Source organism: Oncorhynchus kisutch, linkage group LG15 (assembly GCF_002021735.2).
Source record: "Oncorhynchus kisutch isolate 150728-3 linkage group LG15, Okis_V2, whole genome shotgun sequence".
NCBI lineage: Eukaryota > Metazoa > Chordata > Actinopteri > Salmoniformes > Salmonidae > Oncorhynchus > Oncorhynchus kisutch.
Window position 1 is genome coordinate 11,215,302 of NC_034188.2, and position 18,906 is coordinate 11,234,207.

Below are 18,906 nucleotides of genomic sequence, written 5' to 3' on the forward strand. Positions count from 1 at the left end.
CTCCATACCTCTCTTCCTGTTTCCCTCCATACTTCTCTCCCTCCCTCCCTCCCTCTCTCCCTCTCTCCCTGTCTCCCTGTCTCCCTCTCTCCTCCACAACTCTCTCCCTCCATCCCTGTCTCCCTCCATCCCTGTCTCCCTCTCTCCCTCCACCCCTCACTCCCTGTCTCCCTCTCTCCCTGTCTCCCTCCATCCATCCCTCCCTGTCTCCCTCCATCCATCCCTCCCTGTCTCCCTCTCTCCCTGTCTCCCTCTCTCCCTGTCTCCCTCGCTCCCTGTCTCCCTCTCTCCCTGTCTCCCTCCATCCCTGTCTCCCTCCATCCCTCCCTGTCTCCCTCTCTCCCTCCACCCCTCACTCCCTGTCTCCCTCTCTCCCTGTCTCCCTCCATCCATCCCTCCCTGTCTCCCTCCATCCATCCCTCCCTGTCTCCCTCTCTCCCTGTCTCCCTCCATCCCTCTCTCCCTGTCTCCCTCCATCCCTCTCTCCCTGTCTCCCTCCATCCCTCTCTCCCTGTCTCTCTCCCTCCATTCCTCTCTCCCTCCATTCCTCTCTCCCTCCACCCCTCTCTCCCCGTCTCCCCGTCTCCCTCCATCCCACTCTCCCTGTCTCCCTCATCCCTCTCTCCCTCCTTCCCTCTTCTCTATCCCCGTCTCCCCTCTTTCTGATGTCAGGGTTTCTCCAATGTGAGCTTGGACAAGGTCTTCCAAGGCGGGGCCAACATATCAGGCTTCCAGATAGTGAGCCCTGAGAACTCCATCGTTCAGCAGTTCCTACAGCGCTGGGAGAGACTGGATGAAAGGGAATTCCCAGAGGCCAAGAACACCCCGCTCAAGGTACCTACTGCAGACTACAGAACAGCAGCCAAGCCTTTCATGGTGTACTGTTATGTATGCACAACAGAATGAATCCATCTCTTCTTTTGGATAGAGGGCACTCCCTCCTGTCCTTCTCCATTCTTCTCCTCTCAGTATCTGTCACTCTCCCATTCTCTTTCCTCTCCTTCTCTTCTCCCTTCTTCTCCTTTCTTCTCCTTCTCTTCTCCTTCTCTTCTCCTATCTTCTCATTTCCTATCCTTCCCTTCTCCTCTCGTTTCCTCTCCTTCTCTTCTCCTCTCTTCTCCATTCTTCTCCTCTCCTTCTCTTCTCTTATCCTCTCTTCTCCTTTCCTTTCCTCTCCTGCTCTTCTCCCTTCTTCTCCTTTCCTTTCCTCTCCTTCCCTTCTCCTCTCTTCTCCCTTCTTCTCCTCTCCTTTCCTCTCCTTCTCCTCTCCTTTGCTCTCCTTCTCTTCTCCTCTCTTCTACCTTCTTCTCCTCTCCTTCTCTTCTCTTATCCTCTCTTCTCCTTTCCTTTCCTCTCCTGCTCTTCTCCCTTCTTCTCCTTTCCTTTCCTCTCCTTCCCTTCTCCTCTCTTCTCCCTTCTTCTCCTCTCCTTTCCTCTCCTTCTCCTCTCCTTTGCTCTCCTTCTCTTCTCCTCTCTTCTACCTTCTTCTCGACTCCTTCCTCTCCTTCTCTTCTCCTCTCTTCTCCCCTCTTCTCCTCTCCTTTCCTCTCCTCTCCTTCTCTTCTCCTCTCCCTTCTTCTCCTCTCCTTCTCTTCTCCCTTCTTCTCCTCTTCTCTTCTCCCCCTTCTCCTCTCCTTTCCTCTCCTTCTCTTCTCCTCTCTTCTCCCTTCTTCTCTCCTTTCCTCTCCTCTTCTCCTCTCCTCTTTTCTCCCTTCTTCTCCTCTCCTTTCCTCTCCTTCTCCTCTCCTCTCCTCTCTTCTCCCGTCTCCTCTTAGTATGTCACTCTCCCATTCTTTCTTTTTTTCCATTTCTCTCCTTCCTCAATGATCAATACATTGATAGACAGATCAGATCAAAGACATAATAAAGGAACTAAGGTCAGAACGTGACATCGATAGACAGTAATAAAGGAACTACGGTCAGAACGTGACATCGATAGACAGTAATAAAGGAACTACGGTCAGAACGTGACATCGATAGACAGTAATAAAGGAACTAAGGTCAGAACGTGACATCGATAGACAGATCAGGTCCGAAGCATCGTTTTAGCATAGCTTCAATTTACATGTAATTAAACAATGATCAATGCATTTGAAATTACACTTAATTGTGCCCCATGTTCGTATGTTAGTCACAAGCGATATCTCTGGCAGCACTGTGGCCCAATTCTCACCAAACTTGGATGAATGATGCATCCTGACATAGAGATCTGGCATTTCCAAAGTTACACCGATTGGGAGCCAATGAATGAACTGAAATGCATCCCTCCAATCACACACTTCCAGGACAACAGGTGTAGACTAACAGTGAAATGTTTACGGGTTATTTTCCAACAAGGCAGAGAGAAAGATAAGATACAAATCAAATAAACAGACATAGTGACACCAGGAACACATACAACCGTGAATAACCAATAGAAATACCCAGTGAAAAAAGTTAGTGAGAGAGAGATGGGGTGAGAGAGAGATAGTGAGAGAGAGATGGGGTGAGAGAGAGAGAGAGAGAATATTGTATATTATCTACCTCACTTGCTTTGGCAAAGTTAACATATGTTTCCCATGCCAATAAAGCTCCTTGAATTGAATTGAGTGAGAGAGTGAAATGGTGAGAGAGTGAGAGAGTGAAATGGTGAGAGAGTGAGATGGTGAGAGAGTGAGATGGTGAGAGAGTGAGATGGTGAGAGAGGGAGTGGGAGATGGTGAGAGAGATGGTGAGAGAGTGAGATGGTGAGATGTGAGAGAGTGCAATGGTGAGAGAGTGAGATGGGGAGAGAGAGAGTGGGAGAGTGGGAGAGAGATAGTGAGATGGTGAGAGAGTGAGAGGGTGAGAGAGAGAAATGGAGAGAGAGAGAGAGAGAGAGAGAGAAATGGTGAGAGAAATGGAGAGAGTGAGATGGTGAGAGTGGGAAATAGAGAGGGAGAGAGTGAGATGGTGTGGTTAATTGGCCCGTGGGAGGGGAGGGGGGGCATGTTTACTGTTGCCTTATTAAAGTTAGTCATGGTGTTGGTTACCGAACGACCAGTTCTCTCCAAATCAAGGTCCGATTTGGGATGAACATGTGGGACATTGTGATCGTTAAATTGATGTGTTTCAACTCTACAGTGAATCTCTCCGCAGAGAGAGATCTTCACAGCGAAGGTCTACACCTGGTGTATTCGGTCGCATGTGACAAATAACTTTAGATTTGATTTGACTTCTGCAGTTTTCCATCCCCAGAATATTCTACTTTGCCCCCTGTTCATACCTGAATTAATAAAATAATGAATGGAATAATTAAATGATTAATTAATGATGTACTGTTTGCCAGCTACAGTGTTCAGTGTTCTCTTCTCTCGTGATCTCTCTTGTGATCCCTCTGATCTCTCTTGTGATCTCTCTTGTGATCCCTCTGATCTCTCTTGTGATCCCTCTGATCTCTCTTGTGATCCCTCTGATCTCTCTCTGTCCTCGGCAGTACACGTCAGCTCTGACCCACGATGCCATCCTGGTGATCGCAGAGGCCTTCCGGTACCTGCGGCGCCAACGGGTAGACGTGTCACGCCGAGGAGGCGCAGGAGACTGTCTGGCCAACCCTGCCGTACCATGGAGCCAGGGCATCGACATTGAGAGAGCTCTCAAAATGGTAGGAGGGAGAGAGACAGAAAGAGGGGCAGATGGGGAGGGAGGTGGAGAGGAAAGAGAGAAGGAGGTAGGTATGTAGGGAGGGGGAGAGAAAGAGGGGGTGTTAGTGAGAGAGATGGAGTGGGTAAGAGTTAGATTGAGATACACGAGACAGAGAATGAAAGAAAGAAGGAAGGAAGGAAGGAAGGAAGAGGGACAGAGAGAGAGATGAAGAGCGATAGAAAGAGGGGGCAGAGAGAGAGAGCGATAGAAAGAGGGGGCAGAGAGAGAGAGAGAGAGAGAGAGAGAAAGATAGAAAGGGGGGGCAGAGAGAGAGAGAGAGAGAGAGAGAGAGAGAGAGAGAGAGAGAGAGAGAGAGAGAGAGAGAGAGAGAGAGAGAGAGAGAGAGAGAGAGAGAGAGAGAGAGAGAGAGAGAGAGAGAGAGAGAGAGAGAGAGAGAGAGAGAGAGAGAGAGAGAGAGAGAGAGAGAGAGAGAGAGAGAGAGAGAGAGAGAGAGAGAGAGAAGAAAGAAAGAGGGGGCAGAGAGAGAGTGAGAGCTATAGAAGGAGACAAATTCCTCCTCTGCTTCCCAGATGTCCTCACACAGACCTCTCACAGTGAAATTCTCTCCCCCTCAGCTCATCTCTCTCAAATACAAAGAGCCTCTCATTCTCATTACCATAAACCCACATCTTTTATTAAAGCCTATCAGTTCCATCATTTGATTATCGCCAACGGCCCTGCCTATGTGAATACCTGCCATTTCCTAATACCAGCTTTTTCCCACATTTGATAATAAGTTGGCAGTCTGTATTACACGTTGTTCTGCGTGTTTTGCGTCTGTGTGTTACTGTCCCGCGGTGCAGGTCCAGGTTCAGGGGATGACGGGGAACATCCAGTTTGACAGCTATGGCCGGAGGTCCAACTACACTATAGACGTCTATGAGATGAGAACAGGGGGACCGAAGAAGGTGCAGGCACACACACACACACACACACACACACACACACACACACAGCGCTCTCCATAACCCCATATCGACTCAGCTATTAAATCTCAAATAATTGAGGAACAGGGTAACTGTCAGTCAGACGTTAGGGTTTAGTTCATTACTTCTTCCTCACATTGTTTATGAATTACGACAAACATGCCCTCGATACCAGTTGTCCTACATGACAGACGGAGGACTTCTACAAATGTCTGTAGGAACCAGAGGTTGGGACCAAAATCATTTTCGACCAGCTGTTCCGACCAGCTGTTCCGACCAGCTGTTCCGACCAGCTGTTCCGACCAGCTGTTCCGACCAGCTGTTCCGACCAGCTGTTCCGACCAGCTGTTCCGACCAGCTGTTTCGACCAGCTGTTCCGACCAGCTGTTCCGACCAGCTGTTCCGACCAGCTGTTTCGACCAGCTGTTCCGACCAGCTGTTCCGACCAGCTGTTCCGACCAGCAAAATAAAGTTCCGATCTGGTTCTTTTTTTAAACCACGCGGTGTTGGTTTAGATGGTCATTTCTGTTCCTTTTTTAAAGAACAATTAGCTCATGAAATGACTTCACCAATCAGTGTGCATAGAGCAGCTTGCTATGTAGCGGGTAAGAGATTTAATCTGTATAGGAAAGTCGTTAAGAGCAAATTATATTTTGCCGTAACAGCATGATTTAATCATAATGAAAGACAAACACACAGACAGTCACAGGGTAGGGCGTCAGATTCAACATCTCCAATTAAACATCTCTTCTTAATTTCTGAATCACTCTTGTAACGTCATCAGTAGGCTGCAGTAACCCATGCATCAGAGGGGAGGGGCTACAGTAACCCATGCATCAGAGGGGAGGGGCTACAGTAACCCATGCATCAGATGAGAGGGGCTACAGTAACCCATGCATCAGAGGGGAGGGGCTACAGTAACCCATGCATCAGAGGGGAGGGGCTATAGTAACCCATGCATCAGAGGGGAGGGGCTACAGTAACCCATGCATCAGAGGCGAGGGGCTACAGTAACCCATGCATCAGAGGGGAGGGGCTACAGTAACCCATGCATCAGAGGGGAGGGGCTACAGTAACCCATGCATCAGAGGGGAGGGGCTACAGTAACCCATGCATCAGAGGGGAGGGGCTACAGTAACCCATGCATCAGATGAGAGGGGCTACAGTAACCCATGCATCAGAGGGGAGGGGCTACAGTAACCCATGCATCAGAGGGGAGGGGCTATAGTAACCCATGCATCAGAGGGGAGGGGCTACAGTAACCCATGCATCAGAGGCGAGGGGCTACAGTAACCCATGCATCAGAGGGGAGGGGCTACAGTAACCCATGCATCAGAGGGGAGGGGCTACAGTAACCCATGCATCAGAGGGGAGGGGCTACAGTAACCCATGCATCAGGGGCTACAGTAACCCATGCATCAGAGGGGAGGTGCTGCTGTAACCCATGCATCAGAGGGGAGGGGCTACAGTAACCCATGCATCAGAGGGGAGGGGCTACAGTAACCCATGCATCAGAGGGGAGGGGCTACAGTAACCCATGCATCAGAGGGGAGGGGCTACAGTAACCCATGCATCAGAGGGGAGGGGCTACAGTAACCCATGCATCAGAGGGGAGGGGCTACAGTAACCCATGCATCAGAGGGGAGGGGCTACAGTAACCCATGCATCAAAGGGGAGGGGCTACAGTAACCCATGCATCAGAGGGGAGGGGCTGCAGTAACCCATGCATCAGAGGGGAGGGGCTACAGTAACCCATGCATCAGAGGGGAGGGGCTACAGTAACCCATGCATCAGAGGGGAGGGGCTACAGTAACCCATGCATCAGAGGGGAGGGGCTACAGTAACCCATGCATCAGAGGGGAGGGGCTACAGTAACCCATGCATCAGAGGGGAGGGGCTACAGTAACCCATGCATCAGAGGGTAGGGCAGGTAGTTTACACCAACTGGTAAAGATTTACAGGTGGCAGTCAGACGCCAGAAGAAGTTTCTGAGTGACAGAGTGAGGCCTTTGCATAGGCACTTTGTTGTGATTTTTGTGGGACTGGAAGAAAATGCCCAGAACTAAAAATAACATCATTTTCCATTTTCAATGCTTTTAAAATAACAGTTTTATTTCTTCTGGAACAGTATAGATCACTTTCGTTTCTTCTTCGGATTCAGTTCCTCAAACAATTTAGTTATTTTCCAGTTTTCGGTTCTGTTCCCTGAACCGGATCCAACCCTTGACAGTGTTAGATGACTGTGAGCTTAGATCACTTCCTGGTGTGTAGGTGTTTGATTGATTGATATTTAAAAGTTGTATACTGCTCCAACTGGAGACATTATGAATTATCGAGGATAAAAAATAAATAAAGTCCAAAGGCTTGTTTCCATAGCGGTCGTTTGAATGGGTTGGAGTGAAGCCTGCTTCTTCAGACAGAGACCCTATGAGCCCTATGAGCCCTAAGGGTCCAATGTGAAATAACTCTGGTTAAAGCCTCTTAGTTTTAACAGACTGTATTTGCACACCTTATATACCCATTATCTGAAGCAGTGTGTGTCTTTTCTGATGTGACGTGGGATCTGACTGACTGCCTTCCAGACACTATATTCCTCCATTTAATGCCCCACAGCCCTGGTGTCTAACCCCTCACAGACAGACAGGGAGGGAGGGAGATAGACAGAGACCGAGAGAGACAGAGATATAGACAGTGAGATAGAGATACAGATAGGCAGACAAAGAAAGAGAGTATCAGAGAGAGAGAGACACTTTGGATCATGACCATGAAGACCCAGACTCCCGACAGACACTGACAGGTCATTGAGGAGAGAGAGGGGGGGGGGGGTGACAGGCCCAGACAGACACTGACAGGTCATTGAGGAGAGAGGGGGGGGTGACAGGCCCAGACAGACACTGACAGGTCATTGAGGAGAGAGGGGGGGTGGTGACAGGCCCAGACAGACACTGACAGGTCATTGAGGAGAGGGGGGGTGGTGACAGGCCCAGACAGACACTGACAGGTCATTGAGGAGAGAGGGGGGGGTGACAGGCCCAGACAGACACTGACAGGTCATTGAGGAGAGAGGGGGGGGTGACAGGCCCAGACAGACACTGACAGGTCATTGAGGAGAGAGGGGGGGGGGGGGTGACAGGCCCAGACAGACACTGACAGGTCATTGAGGAGAGAGGGGGGGGGGGGGGTGACAGGCCCAGACAGACACTGACAGGTCATTGAGGAGTGAGGGGGGGGGTGACAGGCCCAGACAGACACTGACAGGTCATTGAGGAGAGAGGGGGGGGGGTGACAGGCCCAGACAGACACTGACAGGTCATTGAGGAGAGAGGGGGGGGGGGTGACAGGCCCAGACAGACACTGACAGGTCATTGAGGAGAGAGGGGGGGGGGGGGGGGGGGGGTGACAGGCCCAGACAGACACTGACAGGTCATTGAGGAGAGAGGGGGGGGGGGGTGACAGGCCCAGACAGACACTGACAGGTCATTGAGGAGAGAGGGGGGGGGGGGGTGACAGGCCCAGACAGACACTGACAGGTCATTGAGGAGTGAGGGGGGGGTGACAGGCCCAGACAGACACTGACAGGTCATTGAGGAGAGAGGGGGGGGGTGACAGGCCCAGACAGACACTGACAGGTCATTGAGGAGAGAGGGGGGGGGGTGACAGGCCCAGACAGACACTGACAGGTCATTGAGGAGAGAGGGGGGGGGGGGTGACAGGCCCAGACAGACACTGACAGGTCATTGAGGAGAGAGGGGGGGGGGGGTGACAGGCCCAGACAGACACTGACAGGTCATTGAGGAGAGAGGGGGGGGGGGGGTGACAGGCCCAGACAGACACTGACAGGTCATTGAGGAGAGAGGGGGGGGGGTGACAGGCCCAGACAGACACTGTCAGGTCATTGAGGAGAGAGGGGGGGGGGGGGGTGACAGGCCCAGACAGACACTGACAGGTCATTGAGGAGAGAGGGGGGGGGGGGTGACAGGCCCAGACAGACACTGACAGGTCATTGAGGAGAGAGGGGGGGGGGGGGGGGTGACAGGCCCAGACAGACACTGACAGGTCATTGAGGAGAGAGGGGGGGGGGGGTGACAGGCCCAGACAGACACTGACAGGTCATTGAGGAGAGAGGGGGGGGGTGACAGGCCCAGACAGACACTGACAGGTCATTGAGGAGAGAGGGGGGGGGGGTGACAGGCCCAGACAGACACTGGCAGGTCATTGAGGAGAGAGGGGGGGGGGGTGACAGGCCCAGACAGACACTGACAGGTCAAACTACCTGTACACCAACCAGTAGATCGCCTACCTGTACACCATCCAGTAGATCTATAAGGAATGACAGTAGATTTAGGCCTCACCTCCAGTAATCAATAAGGAATGACAGTAGATTTAGGCATCACCTCTAGTAATCTATAAGGAATGACAGTAGATTTAGGCCTCACCTCTAGTAATCTATAAGGAATGACAGTAGATTTAGGCCTCACCTTTAGTAATCTATAAGGAATGACAGTAGATTTAGGCCTCACCTCTAGTAATCTATAAGGAATGACAGTAGATTTAGGCATCACCTCTAGTAATCTATAAGGAATGACAGTAGATTTAGGCATCACCTCTAGTAATCTATAAGGAATGACAGTAGATTTAGGCATCACCTCCAGTAATCTATAAGGAATGACAGTAGATTTAGGCATCACCTCTAGTAATCTATAAGGAATGACAGTAGATTTAGGCATCACCTCCAGTAATCTATAAGGAATGACAGTAGATTTAGGCATCACCTCTAGTAATCTATAAGGAATGACAGTAGATTTAGGCATCACCTCTAGTAATCTATAAGGAATGACAGTAGATTTAGGCATCACCTCCAGTAATCTATAAGGAATGACAGTAGATTTAGGCATCACCTCTAGTAATCTATAAGGAATGACAGTAGATTTAGGCATCACCTCCAGTAATCTATAAGGAATGACAGTAGATTTAGGCATCACCTCCAGTAATCTATAAGGAATGACAGTAGATTTAGGCATCACCTCTAGTAATCTATAAGGAATGACAGTAGATTTAGGCATCACCTCCAGTAATCTATAAGGAATGACAGTAGATTTAGGCATCACCTCCAGTAATCTATAAGGAATGACAGTAGATTTAGGCATCACCTCCAGTAATCTATAAGGAATGACAGTAGATTTAGGTATCACCTCCAGTAATCTATAAGGAATGACAGTAGATTTAGGCATCACCTCCAGTAATCTATAAGGAATGACAGTAGATTTAGGCCTCACCTCTAGTAATCTATAAGGAATGACAGTAGATTTAGGCATCACCTCTAGTAATCTATAAGGAATGACAGTAGATTTAGGCATCACCTCCAGTAATCTATAAGGAATGACAGTAGATTTAGGCATCACCTCCAGTAATCTATAAGGCTGGTTTTATTAGTGGGTAAATTGAACACTTCTTAAAGCGAATAGGTTTTTGCTTTTACCTGCTATAAGCACATATAAGCATTTATAATGTGTTACTGAAATGTTCCACTTGACTGTTTATACACTGATAGTGGGGGAGGAGGGGGGGGGGGGGGGGGGGGGTCGGTCGGACAAATGGTATGTTGCTAACAGAAATGGAATGTGAACAATAGAACTCATTCTAATTCTATGGTTGCTATGCTAACCTGTGTTTTCTCTGTTTCAGATTGGCTACTGGAACGAGTACCAGCGATTAGTAAATGTGTTAGAACAACAGGTGGTCGCCAACGAGTCTTCTTCTGTGGAAAACCGAACGATTGTGGTCACTACTATTATGGTACACTTTCCATGGCAACTTTGAAATGTGTTCACCACAACGTATTCTGCCAGTCAGGGCCGCGAGCGGCGGTGTTGATGCCTAACCGGTTGATACAGTCTGTCCTGGGCTGAGCAGAACCACATCTTTTTTGTGTTTGCTTTGCATCCACTCACTACACGTTGAAACAGTCCATCCCTCTGTAAGGAGAAGAGAGTGTTTCAACTGTATCCGTGTGGGTGACAAAGCATTTAGATTTCTCATACTTCAGTGGCCTGTCGTAGCAGTGACATCACAATATTGGTATTATATGATACATGAGTAAGTGGGTAAATGGTTGAGTTGTGACTCCATCTAATAGAAAACACATACAAACCAACATCCGCCATCCGTACGTAAGTAGAACCTGTCTTGTCCGTCCTCATCGAGTAAATGGTTCAATGACAATCTGGGATAGGAGGAGGAGGAGGAGGAGATGATGATGACGATGATGGTGTTAATGATACTGTAATGGCTTATCAAGGACAAAGCAAAATAAAGCACATCTGAGAAAGGATAAGAATGATAATATACGCAGGGCTTTCGGAAAGTATTCAGACCCCTTGACTTTTTCCATATTTTGTTACGTTACAGTCTTCTAAAATTAATTAAATAAATGTGTTTCCACATCCATCTACACACAAATACCCCATAATGACAAAGTGAAATAGGTTTTTTGATTTAAAAAATTATAATTTAAATAAAATAAAAAACAGAATGACCTTATATACATAAGTATTCAGACCCTTTGCTATGAGACTCCAAATTGAGCTCAGGGGTATACTGTTTCCATTGATCATCCTTGAGATGTTTCTATAACTTGATTGGAGTCCACCTGTGGTAAATTCAATTGATTGGGCATTAATTGGAAAGGCACACTCCTGTCTATATAAGGTTCCACAGTTGGCAGTGCATGTCAGAGCAAAAACCAAGTCATGAGGTCTAAGGAATTGTCCGTAGAGCTCAGAGATAGGATTGTGTCGAGGCACAGATCTGGGGAAGGGAACCAAAACATTTCTGCAGTATTGCAGGTCAGCAAGAACACAGTGGCCTCCATCATTCTTACATGAAAGAAGTATGAAACCACCAAGACTCTTGCTAGAGCTGGCCGACTGGCCAAACAGATGAATCAGGGGAGAAGGGCCTTGGTCAGGTAGGTGACCAAGAACCCGATGGTCACTCTGACAAATCTCCAGAGTTACTCTGTGGAGATTGGAGAACCTTCCAGAAAGACAACCATCTCTGCAGCACTCCACCAATCAGGCCTTTATGGTAGAGCGGCCAGAAGGAAGTCACTCCTCAGTAAAAGGTACATGACAGCCTGCTTGGAGTTTGCCAAAAGGCACCTAAAGGACTCTCTACCCATAAAAAACAAGATTTTCTGGTCTGATGAAACCAAGATTGAAGGCTTTGGCCTGAATGCCAAGTGTCACGTCTGGAGGAAACCTGGCACGATCCCTACGGTGAAGCATGGTGATGGCAGCATCATGCTGTGGGGATGTTTTTCAGCGGCCGGGACTGGGAGACTAGTCAGGATCAAGGGAAAGATGAACGGAGCAAAGTACAGAGGGATCCTTGATGAAAATCTGATCCAGAGCACTCAGGACCTCAGACTGGGGTGAAGGTTCACCTTCCAACAGGACAACAAGCCTGAGCACACAGCCAAAACAACACAGGAGTGGCTTCGGGACAAGTCTCTGAATGTCCTTGAGTGGCCCAGCTAGAGCCAGGACTTGAACCTGATCAAACATCTCTGGAGAGACCTGAAAATAGCTGTGTAGCAACGCTCCCCATCCAACCTGACAACTCGAGAGGTTCTGCAGAGAAGAATGGGAGACACTCCCCAAATACAAGTGTGCCAAGCTTATAGCATCATACCCAAGAAAACTTGAGGCTGTAATCGCTGCCAAAGGTGCTTCAACAAAGTACTGAGTAAAGGGTCTAATAATAATAATAATAATTACGTAAATGTAATATTTCATTTTTTATTTATTTTTGCAAATATTTCTAAAAACCTGTTTTTGCTTTGTCATTCTGGGGTATAGTTATGAGGGTGAAGAAAAACAATTGTATCCATTTTAGAATAAGAATGTATGAAATATACTTATTCATGTCACTGAGGGACACTGAATAATCACTGAGGGACACTGAATAATCACTGAGGGACACTGAATAATCACTGAGGGACATGAATAATCACTGAGGGACACTGAATAATCACTGAGGGACATGAATAATCACTGAGGGACACTGAATAATCACTAAGGGAAACTGAATAATCACTGAGGGACACTGAATAATCACTGAGGGACACTGAATAATCACTGAGGGACACTGAATAATCACTGAGGGACACTGAATAATCACTGAGGGACACTGAATAATCACTGAGGGACACTGAATAATCACTGAGGGACATGAATAATCACTGAGGGACACTGAATAATCACTGAGGGACATGAATAATCACTGAGGGACATGAATAATCACTGAGGGACACTGAATAATCACTGAGGGACATGAATAATCACTGAGGGACACTGAATAATCACTGAGGGACATGAATAATCACTGAGGGACACTGAATAATCACTGAGGGACATGAATAATCACTGAGGGACACTGAATAATCACTGAGGGACACTGAATAATCACTGAGGGACACTGAATAATCACTGAGGGACACTGAATAATCACTGAGGGACACTGAATAATCACTGAGGGACATGAATAATCACTGAGGGACACTGAATAATCACTGAGGGACATGAATAATCACTGAGGGACACTGAATAATCACTGAGGGACATGAATAATCACTGAGGGACATGAATAATCACTGAGGGACACTGAATAATCACTGAGGGACATGAATAATCACTGAGGGACACTGAATAATCACTGAGGGACATGAATAATCACTGAGGGACACTGAATAATCACTGAGGGACATGAATAATCACTGAGGGACACTGAATAATCACTGAGGGACACTGAATAATCACTGAGGGACACTGAATAATCACTGAGGGACATGAATAATCACTGAGGGACACTGAATAATCACTGAGGGACACTGAATAATCACTGAGGGACATGAATAATCACTGAGGGACACTGAATAATCACTGAGGGACACTGAATAATCACTGAGGGACACTGAATAATCACTGAGGGACATGAATAATCACTGAGGGACACTGAATAATCACTGAGGGACACTGAATAATCACTGAGGGACACTGAATACTTTTAGAATGCACTGTATATATATATTATATATATATATTTATTGAATCTATTTTGTTTTGTTCTTCTGAGGGCTGGTTCTGTGTTTAATATATATATTTATTGAATCTATTTTGTTTTGTTCCTCTGAGGGCTGGTTCTTTGTTGAATATATATATTTATATATATTGAATCTATTTTGTTTTGTTCCTCTGAGGGCTGGTTCTGTGTTGAATATATATATGTGTATATATTGAATCTATTTTGTTTTGTTCCTCTGAGGGCTGGTTCTGTGTATAGCTTCCAGTGGGTTGTTTTGGCAGGAAGGAGATAGTTTTGCCTCGATTTCCTGGCAGCAGTGTTGACGGCTGTGTTGAATTATTCCTTTCACAATACTATTTTACCATATTTGCTCATTATTTTATATTTTAAATTACTTTCCCTCCCTGAATGCAAAAATATTCAGGGGGCTGTAAATGGCAAATCAAATCAAATTGTATTAGTCACATGTGTAGAATACAACAGGACCATACAGTGAATTGTATTAGTCACATGTGTAGAATACAACAGGACCATACAGTGAATTGTATTAGTCACATGTGTAGAATACAACAGGACCATACAGTGAATTGTATTAGTCACATGTGTAGAATACAACAGGACCATACAGTGAATTGTATTAGTCACATGTGTAGAATACAACAGGACCATACAGTGAACTGTATTAGTCACATGTGTAGAATACAACAGGACCATACAGTGAATTGTATTAGTCACATGTGTAGAATACAACAGGACCATACAGTGAATTGTATTAGTCACATGTGTAGAATACAACAGGACCATACAGTGAACTGTATTAGTCACATGTGTAGAATACAACAGGACCATACAGTGAATTGTATTAGTCACATGTGTAGAATACAACAGGACCATACAGTGAACTGTATTAGTCACATGTGTAGAATACAACAGGACCATACAGTGAACTGTATTAGTCACATGTGTAGAATACAACAGGACCATACAGTGAACTGTATTAGTCACATGTGTAGAATACAACAGGACCATACAGTGAACTGTATTAGTCACATGTGTAGAATACAACAGGACCATACAGTGAACTGTATTAGTCACATGTGTAGAATACAACAGGACCATACAGTGAACTGTATTAGTCACATGTGTAGAATACAACAGGACCATACAGTGAACTGTATTAGTCACATGTGTAGAATACAACAGGACCATACAGTGAACTGTATTAGTCACATGTGTAGAATACAACAGGACCATACAGTGAACTGTATTAGTCACATGTGTAGAATACAACAGGACCATACAGTGAACTGTATTAGTCACATGTGTAGAATACAACAGGACCATACAGTGAACTGTATTAGTCACATGTGTAGAATACAACAGGACCATACAGTGAACTGTATTAGTCACATGTGTAGAATACAACAGGACCATACAGTGAACTGTATTAGTCACATGTGTAGAATACAACAGGACCATACAGTGAATTACTTACGAGCCCCTAAACAAAAACGCAGTTCAAATAAGAATAAGAAATTAAAGTAACAAGTAATTAATGAGCAACTGGAGCAGCAGCACAACCAGGTGGACTGGGGACAGCAAAGAGTCATCAGGCCAGGTAGTCCTGAAGCATGGTCCTAAGTCATTAGAGAGAATTAGAGAGAGCATACTTAAATTCCCACAGGACACCGGATACCGCACCCCTCCTAGGGACGGCATGGGAAGAGCACCAGTAAGCCAGTGACTCAGCCCCTGTAATAGGGTTTAAGGCAGATAATCCCAGCAGAGAGAGGGGAATGCATAGATGATAACAACAGAGAGTAGGAGCGGTGTAAGGGGGGGGGGGGGCAATGTAAATAGTCTGGGTAGCCTTTTGATTAAATGTTCAGGAGTCTTATGGCTTTTCAGGACCTTCTCTGACACCGCCTGGCATAGATGTCATGGATGGCAGGAAGCAGTGTACTGGGCCGTACGCACTACCCTCTGTAGTGCCCTGTGGTCGGAGGCCGAGCAGTTGCTATATCAGGAACTGATGCAACCAGTCAGGATGCTCTCGATGGTGGAGCTGTAGAACCTTTTGAGCATCTGAGGACACATGCCAAATAATTTCAATCTCCTGAAGGGGAATAGGTTTTGTTGTGCCCTCTTCAAGATTGTCTTGTTGTGCTTGGACCATGTAAGTTTGTTGGTGATGTGGACACCAGGGAACTTGAAGCTCTCAACCTGCTCCACCACAGCCCCATCGATGAGAATGGGGACGTGTTCGGTCCTCCTTTTCCTGTAGTCCACAATCATATATTTTGTCTTGATCACGTTGTTGTCCTGGCACCACACAGCTAGGTCTCTGACCTCCTCCCTATAGGCTGTCTCGTCGTTGTCAGTGATCAGGCCTACCACTGTTGTGTCATCAGCAAACTTAATGATTGTGTTGGAGTCATGCCTGACCGTGCAGTCATGAGCAAACAGGGAGTACATGAGGGCAGGAGTACCAGAGCGACCCCTGTGTTGACGATCAGCGTGGCAAATGTGTTGTTACCTACCCTTACCACCTGGGGGCGGCCCGTCAGGAAGTCCAGGATCCAGTTGCAAAGGGACGTGTTTAGTCCCAGGGTCCTTAACTTATTGATGAGCTTTGAGGGCACCATGGTGTTGAACGCTGAGCTGTTGTCAATGAATACCATTCTTACATAGGTGTTCCTTTTGTCCAGGTGGGAAAGGGCAGTGTGGAGTGCAATAGAGATTGCCTCATCTGTGGATCTGTATGCAAATTGGAGTGGGTCTAGGGTTTCTGGGATAATGGTGTTGATGTGATCCATGACCAGCAATTCATGGCTACAGACGTGAGTGCTATGGGTCAATAGTAATTTAGGCGGGTTACATTAGTGCTCTTGGGCACAAGGACTATGGTGGTCTGCTTAAAACATGTTGGTATTACAGACTTGGACAGAGAGGTTGCAAATGTGAATGCTTTGTGAATGTTGACCTGTTTAAAGGTCTTACTCACATCGGCTGCAGAGAGCGTGATCACACAGTCTTCCGGAAAAGCTGCTGTTACTGGGCAGCTCTCGGCTTCCCTCTTTAGTCTGTAATGGTTTGCAAGCCCTGCCACATCCAACGAGCGTCAGAGCCGGTGTAGTACATTTCGATCTTAGTCCTATATTGATGCTGTGCCTGTTTGATGGTTCGTCGGAGGGCATAACGGGATTTATTATAAGCTTCTGGGTTATTAACTGCCCCTGAACAAGGCAGTTAACCCACTGTTCCTAGACCAGTTAACCCACTGTTCCTAGACCAGTTAACCCACTGTTCCTAGACCAGTTAACCCACTGTTCCTAGACCAGTTAACCCACTGTTCCTAGACCAGTTAACCCACTGTTCCTAGGCCGTCATTGAAAGTAAGAATTTGTTCTTAACTGACTTGCTTAGTTAAATAAAGGTTAAAAAAAGAGTCCCACTCCTTGAAAGCCGCAGCTCTAGCCTTTAGCTCAGTGCGGATGTTGCCTGTAAGCCATGGCTTCTGGTTGGGGTATGTACGTACGGTCATTGTGGGGACGACGTCATCAATGCACCTATTGATAAAGCCAGTGACTTATGTGGTGTACTCCTCAATGGCATCGGAGAAATCCCGGAACATATTCCAGTCTGTGCAAAACAGTCTTGTAGCTTAGCATCTGCTTCATTTGACCACTTTTTTTATTGATCTAGACACTTGTGCTTCCTGCTTTAATTTTTGCTTGTAAGCAGGAATCAGGAGGATAGAATTATGGTCAGATTTGCCAAATGGAGGGTGATGGAGAGCTTTCTATGCATCTCTGTGTGTGGAGTAAATGTGGTCCAGAGTTATTTTCCCTCTGGTTGCACATTTAATAACATGCTGATAGAAATTTGGTAAAACCGATTTTAAGTTTCCCTGCATTAAACTCCCCAGCCACTAGGAGCGCCGCCTCTGTGCGAGCGTTTTCCTGTTTGCTTATGGTGGAATACAGCTCATTGAGTGCTGTCTTAGTGCCAGCCTCAGTCTGTGGTGGTATGTAGACAGCTATGAAAAATACAGATGAAAACTCTCCAGGTAGATAGTGTGGTCTACAGCTTATCAGGCGATACTCTACCTCAGGCAAGCAAAACCTCGAGACTTCGCCAGCTATCGTAATGATCTTGTCCTATAAACATCCTCTGAATAGTAAAGAAACACTTGAAAAGGAAAACATTTGAAAAGTGATGAAGGTCCTAAGTGTTCTGGGATAAAGTATTCCTTCCTACACAATTACCTTCAATCTATATTCTGAAAAGTCTCCTCTTTCTCTCTCTATCTCGCTCTTTCTCCCTCGCTCTCGATCTCTCTCTCTCTCTCTAAAAAGGAAGCATTTAAAGGTTTCAGAATGGAAAACAGCATCAGTAGATAAAATGATGTTAACTCGGGGGTTGGGGGGGGGGGGGTTGGCATTTACAATCATGCAAGGGTGAAGAGGATATATGTTCAGCACAGAACAAACAAGCCATCGCTTCTCCACTTGCATCCCTCTAATTATGTGTTGTCTCTAATGGTGTCGTCCGCTCTGTGTGAGCCGCAGCTCTTCTCTGGTTGTGTATTGATGAAACCATAACAACACGCTAGCTGTACCACCTCCAGTGTTTGAAAATGGTGGGGTTAAAAGCACGCTCCGCTCTCCTGGTGGTGATCGTCTATTAAATATTATAGTATTTCCTTACAAGATATATTTTTTATTAGAATTTTGGGATTGTAATGAAAATGGCTCCCTTTTCTTAGTTTTTTGTTTGTTGCAATGACTATTACCAAAGGCTTCCCCCTTTGCTCAGTGATTGGTGCAATGTGCTTGTTGATGATTATGTTGAGATATCAATGTGCTTGTTGATGATTATGTTGAGATATCAATGTGCTTGTTGTTGATTATGTTGAGATATCAATGTAGTCACACTCACTTCCCTCTCCAAGTCATGGCCATTTACTTCATGAACCTCCACCCCCATCCCACTCTGAGCTAACCTACACCCAGCCTACCAATACACCCAGCCTACCAATACACCCAGCCTTACACCCACCTAACCCACACCCAGCCTACCAATATACCCAGCCTACCAATACACCCAGCCTTACACCCACCTAACCCACACCCAGCCTACCAATATACCCAGTCTACCAATACACCCAGCCTACCAATACACCTAGCCTACCAATACACCCAGCCTTACACCCACCTAACCCACACCCAGC

General features: G+C 46.6%; 1 protein-coding gene across 3 annotated transcripts in view; it reads left to right on the forward strand.

Annotated features, from left to right (window-relative positions):
* LOC109905923 (glutamate receptor 3-like) overlaps positions 1-18,906 on the forward strand; it is a 238,939-nt gene that overhangs the window by 160,431 nt on the left and 59,602 nt on the right. For all 3 annotated transcript variants that reach the window (XR_004202980.1, XM_031789639.1, XM_031789638.1), the window contains exons 6-9: positions 673-834; positions 3,455-3,622; positions 4,467-4,571; positions 10,275-10,385. Coding sequence is in view for 2 of the 3 variants with exons in the window: in XM_031789639.1 (XP_031645499.1) it covers positions 673-834; positions 3,455-3,622; positions 4,467-4,571; positions 10,275-10,385 (546 nt within the window). In the remaining variant the exon portion in view is untranslated. The remainder of the gene's footprint in view (positions 1-672; positions 835-3,454; positions 3,623-4,466; positions 4,572-10,274; positions 10,386-18,906) is intronic.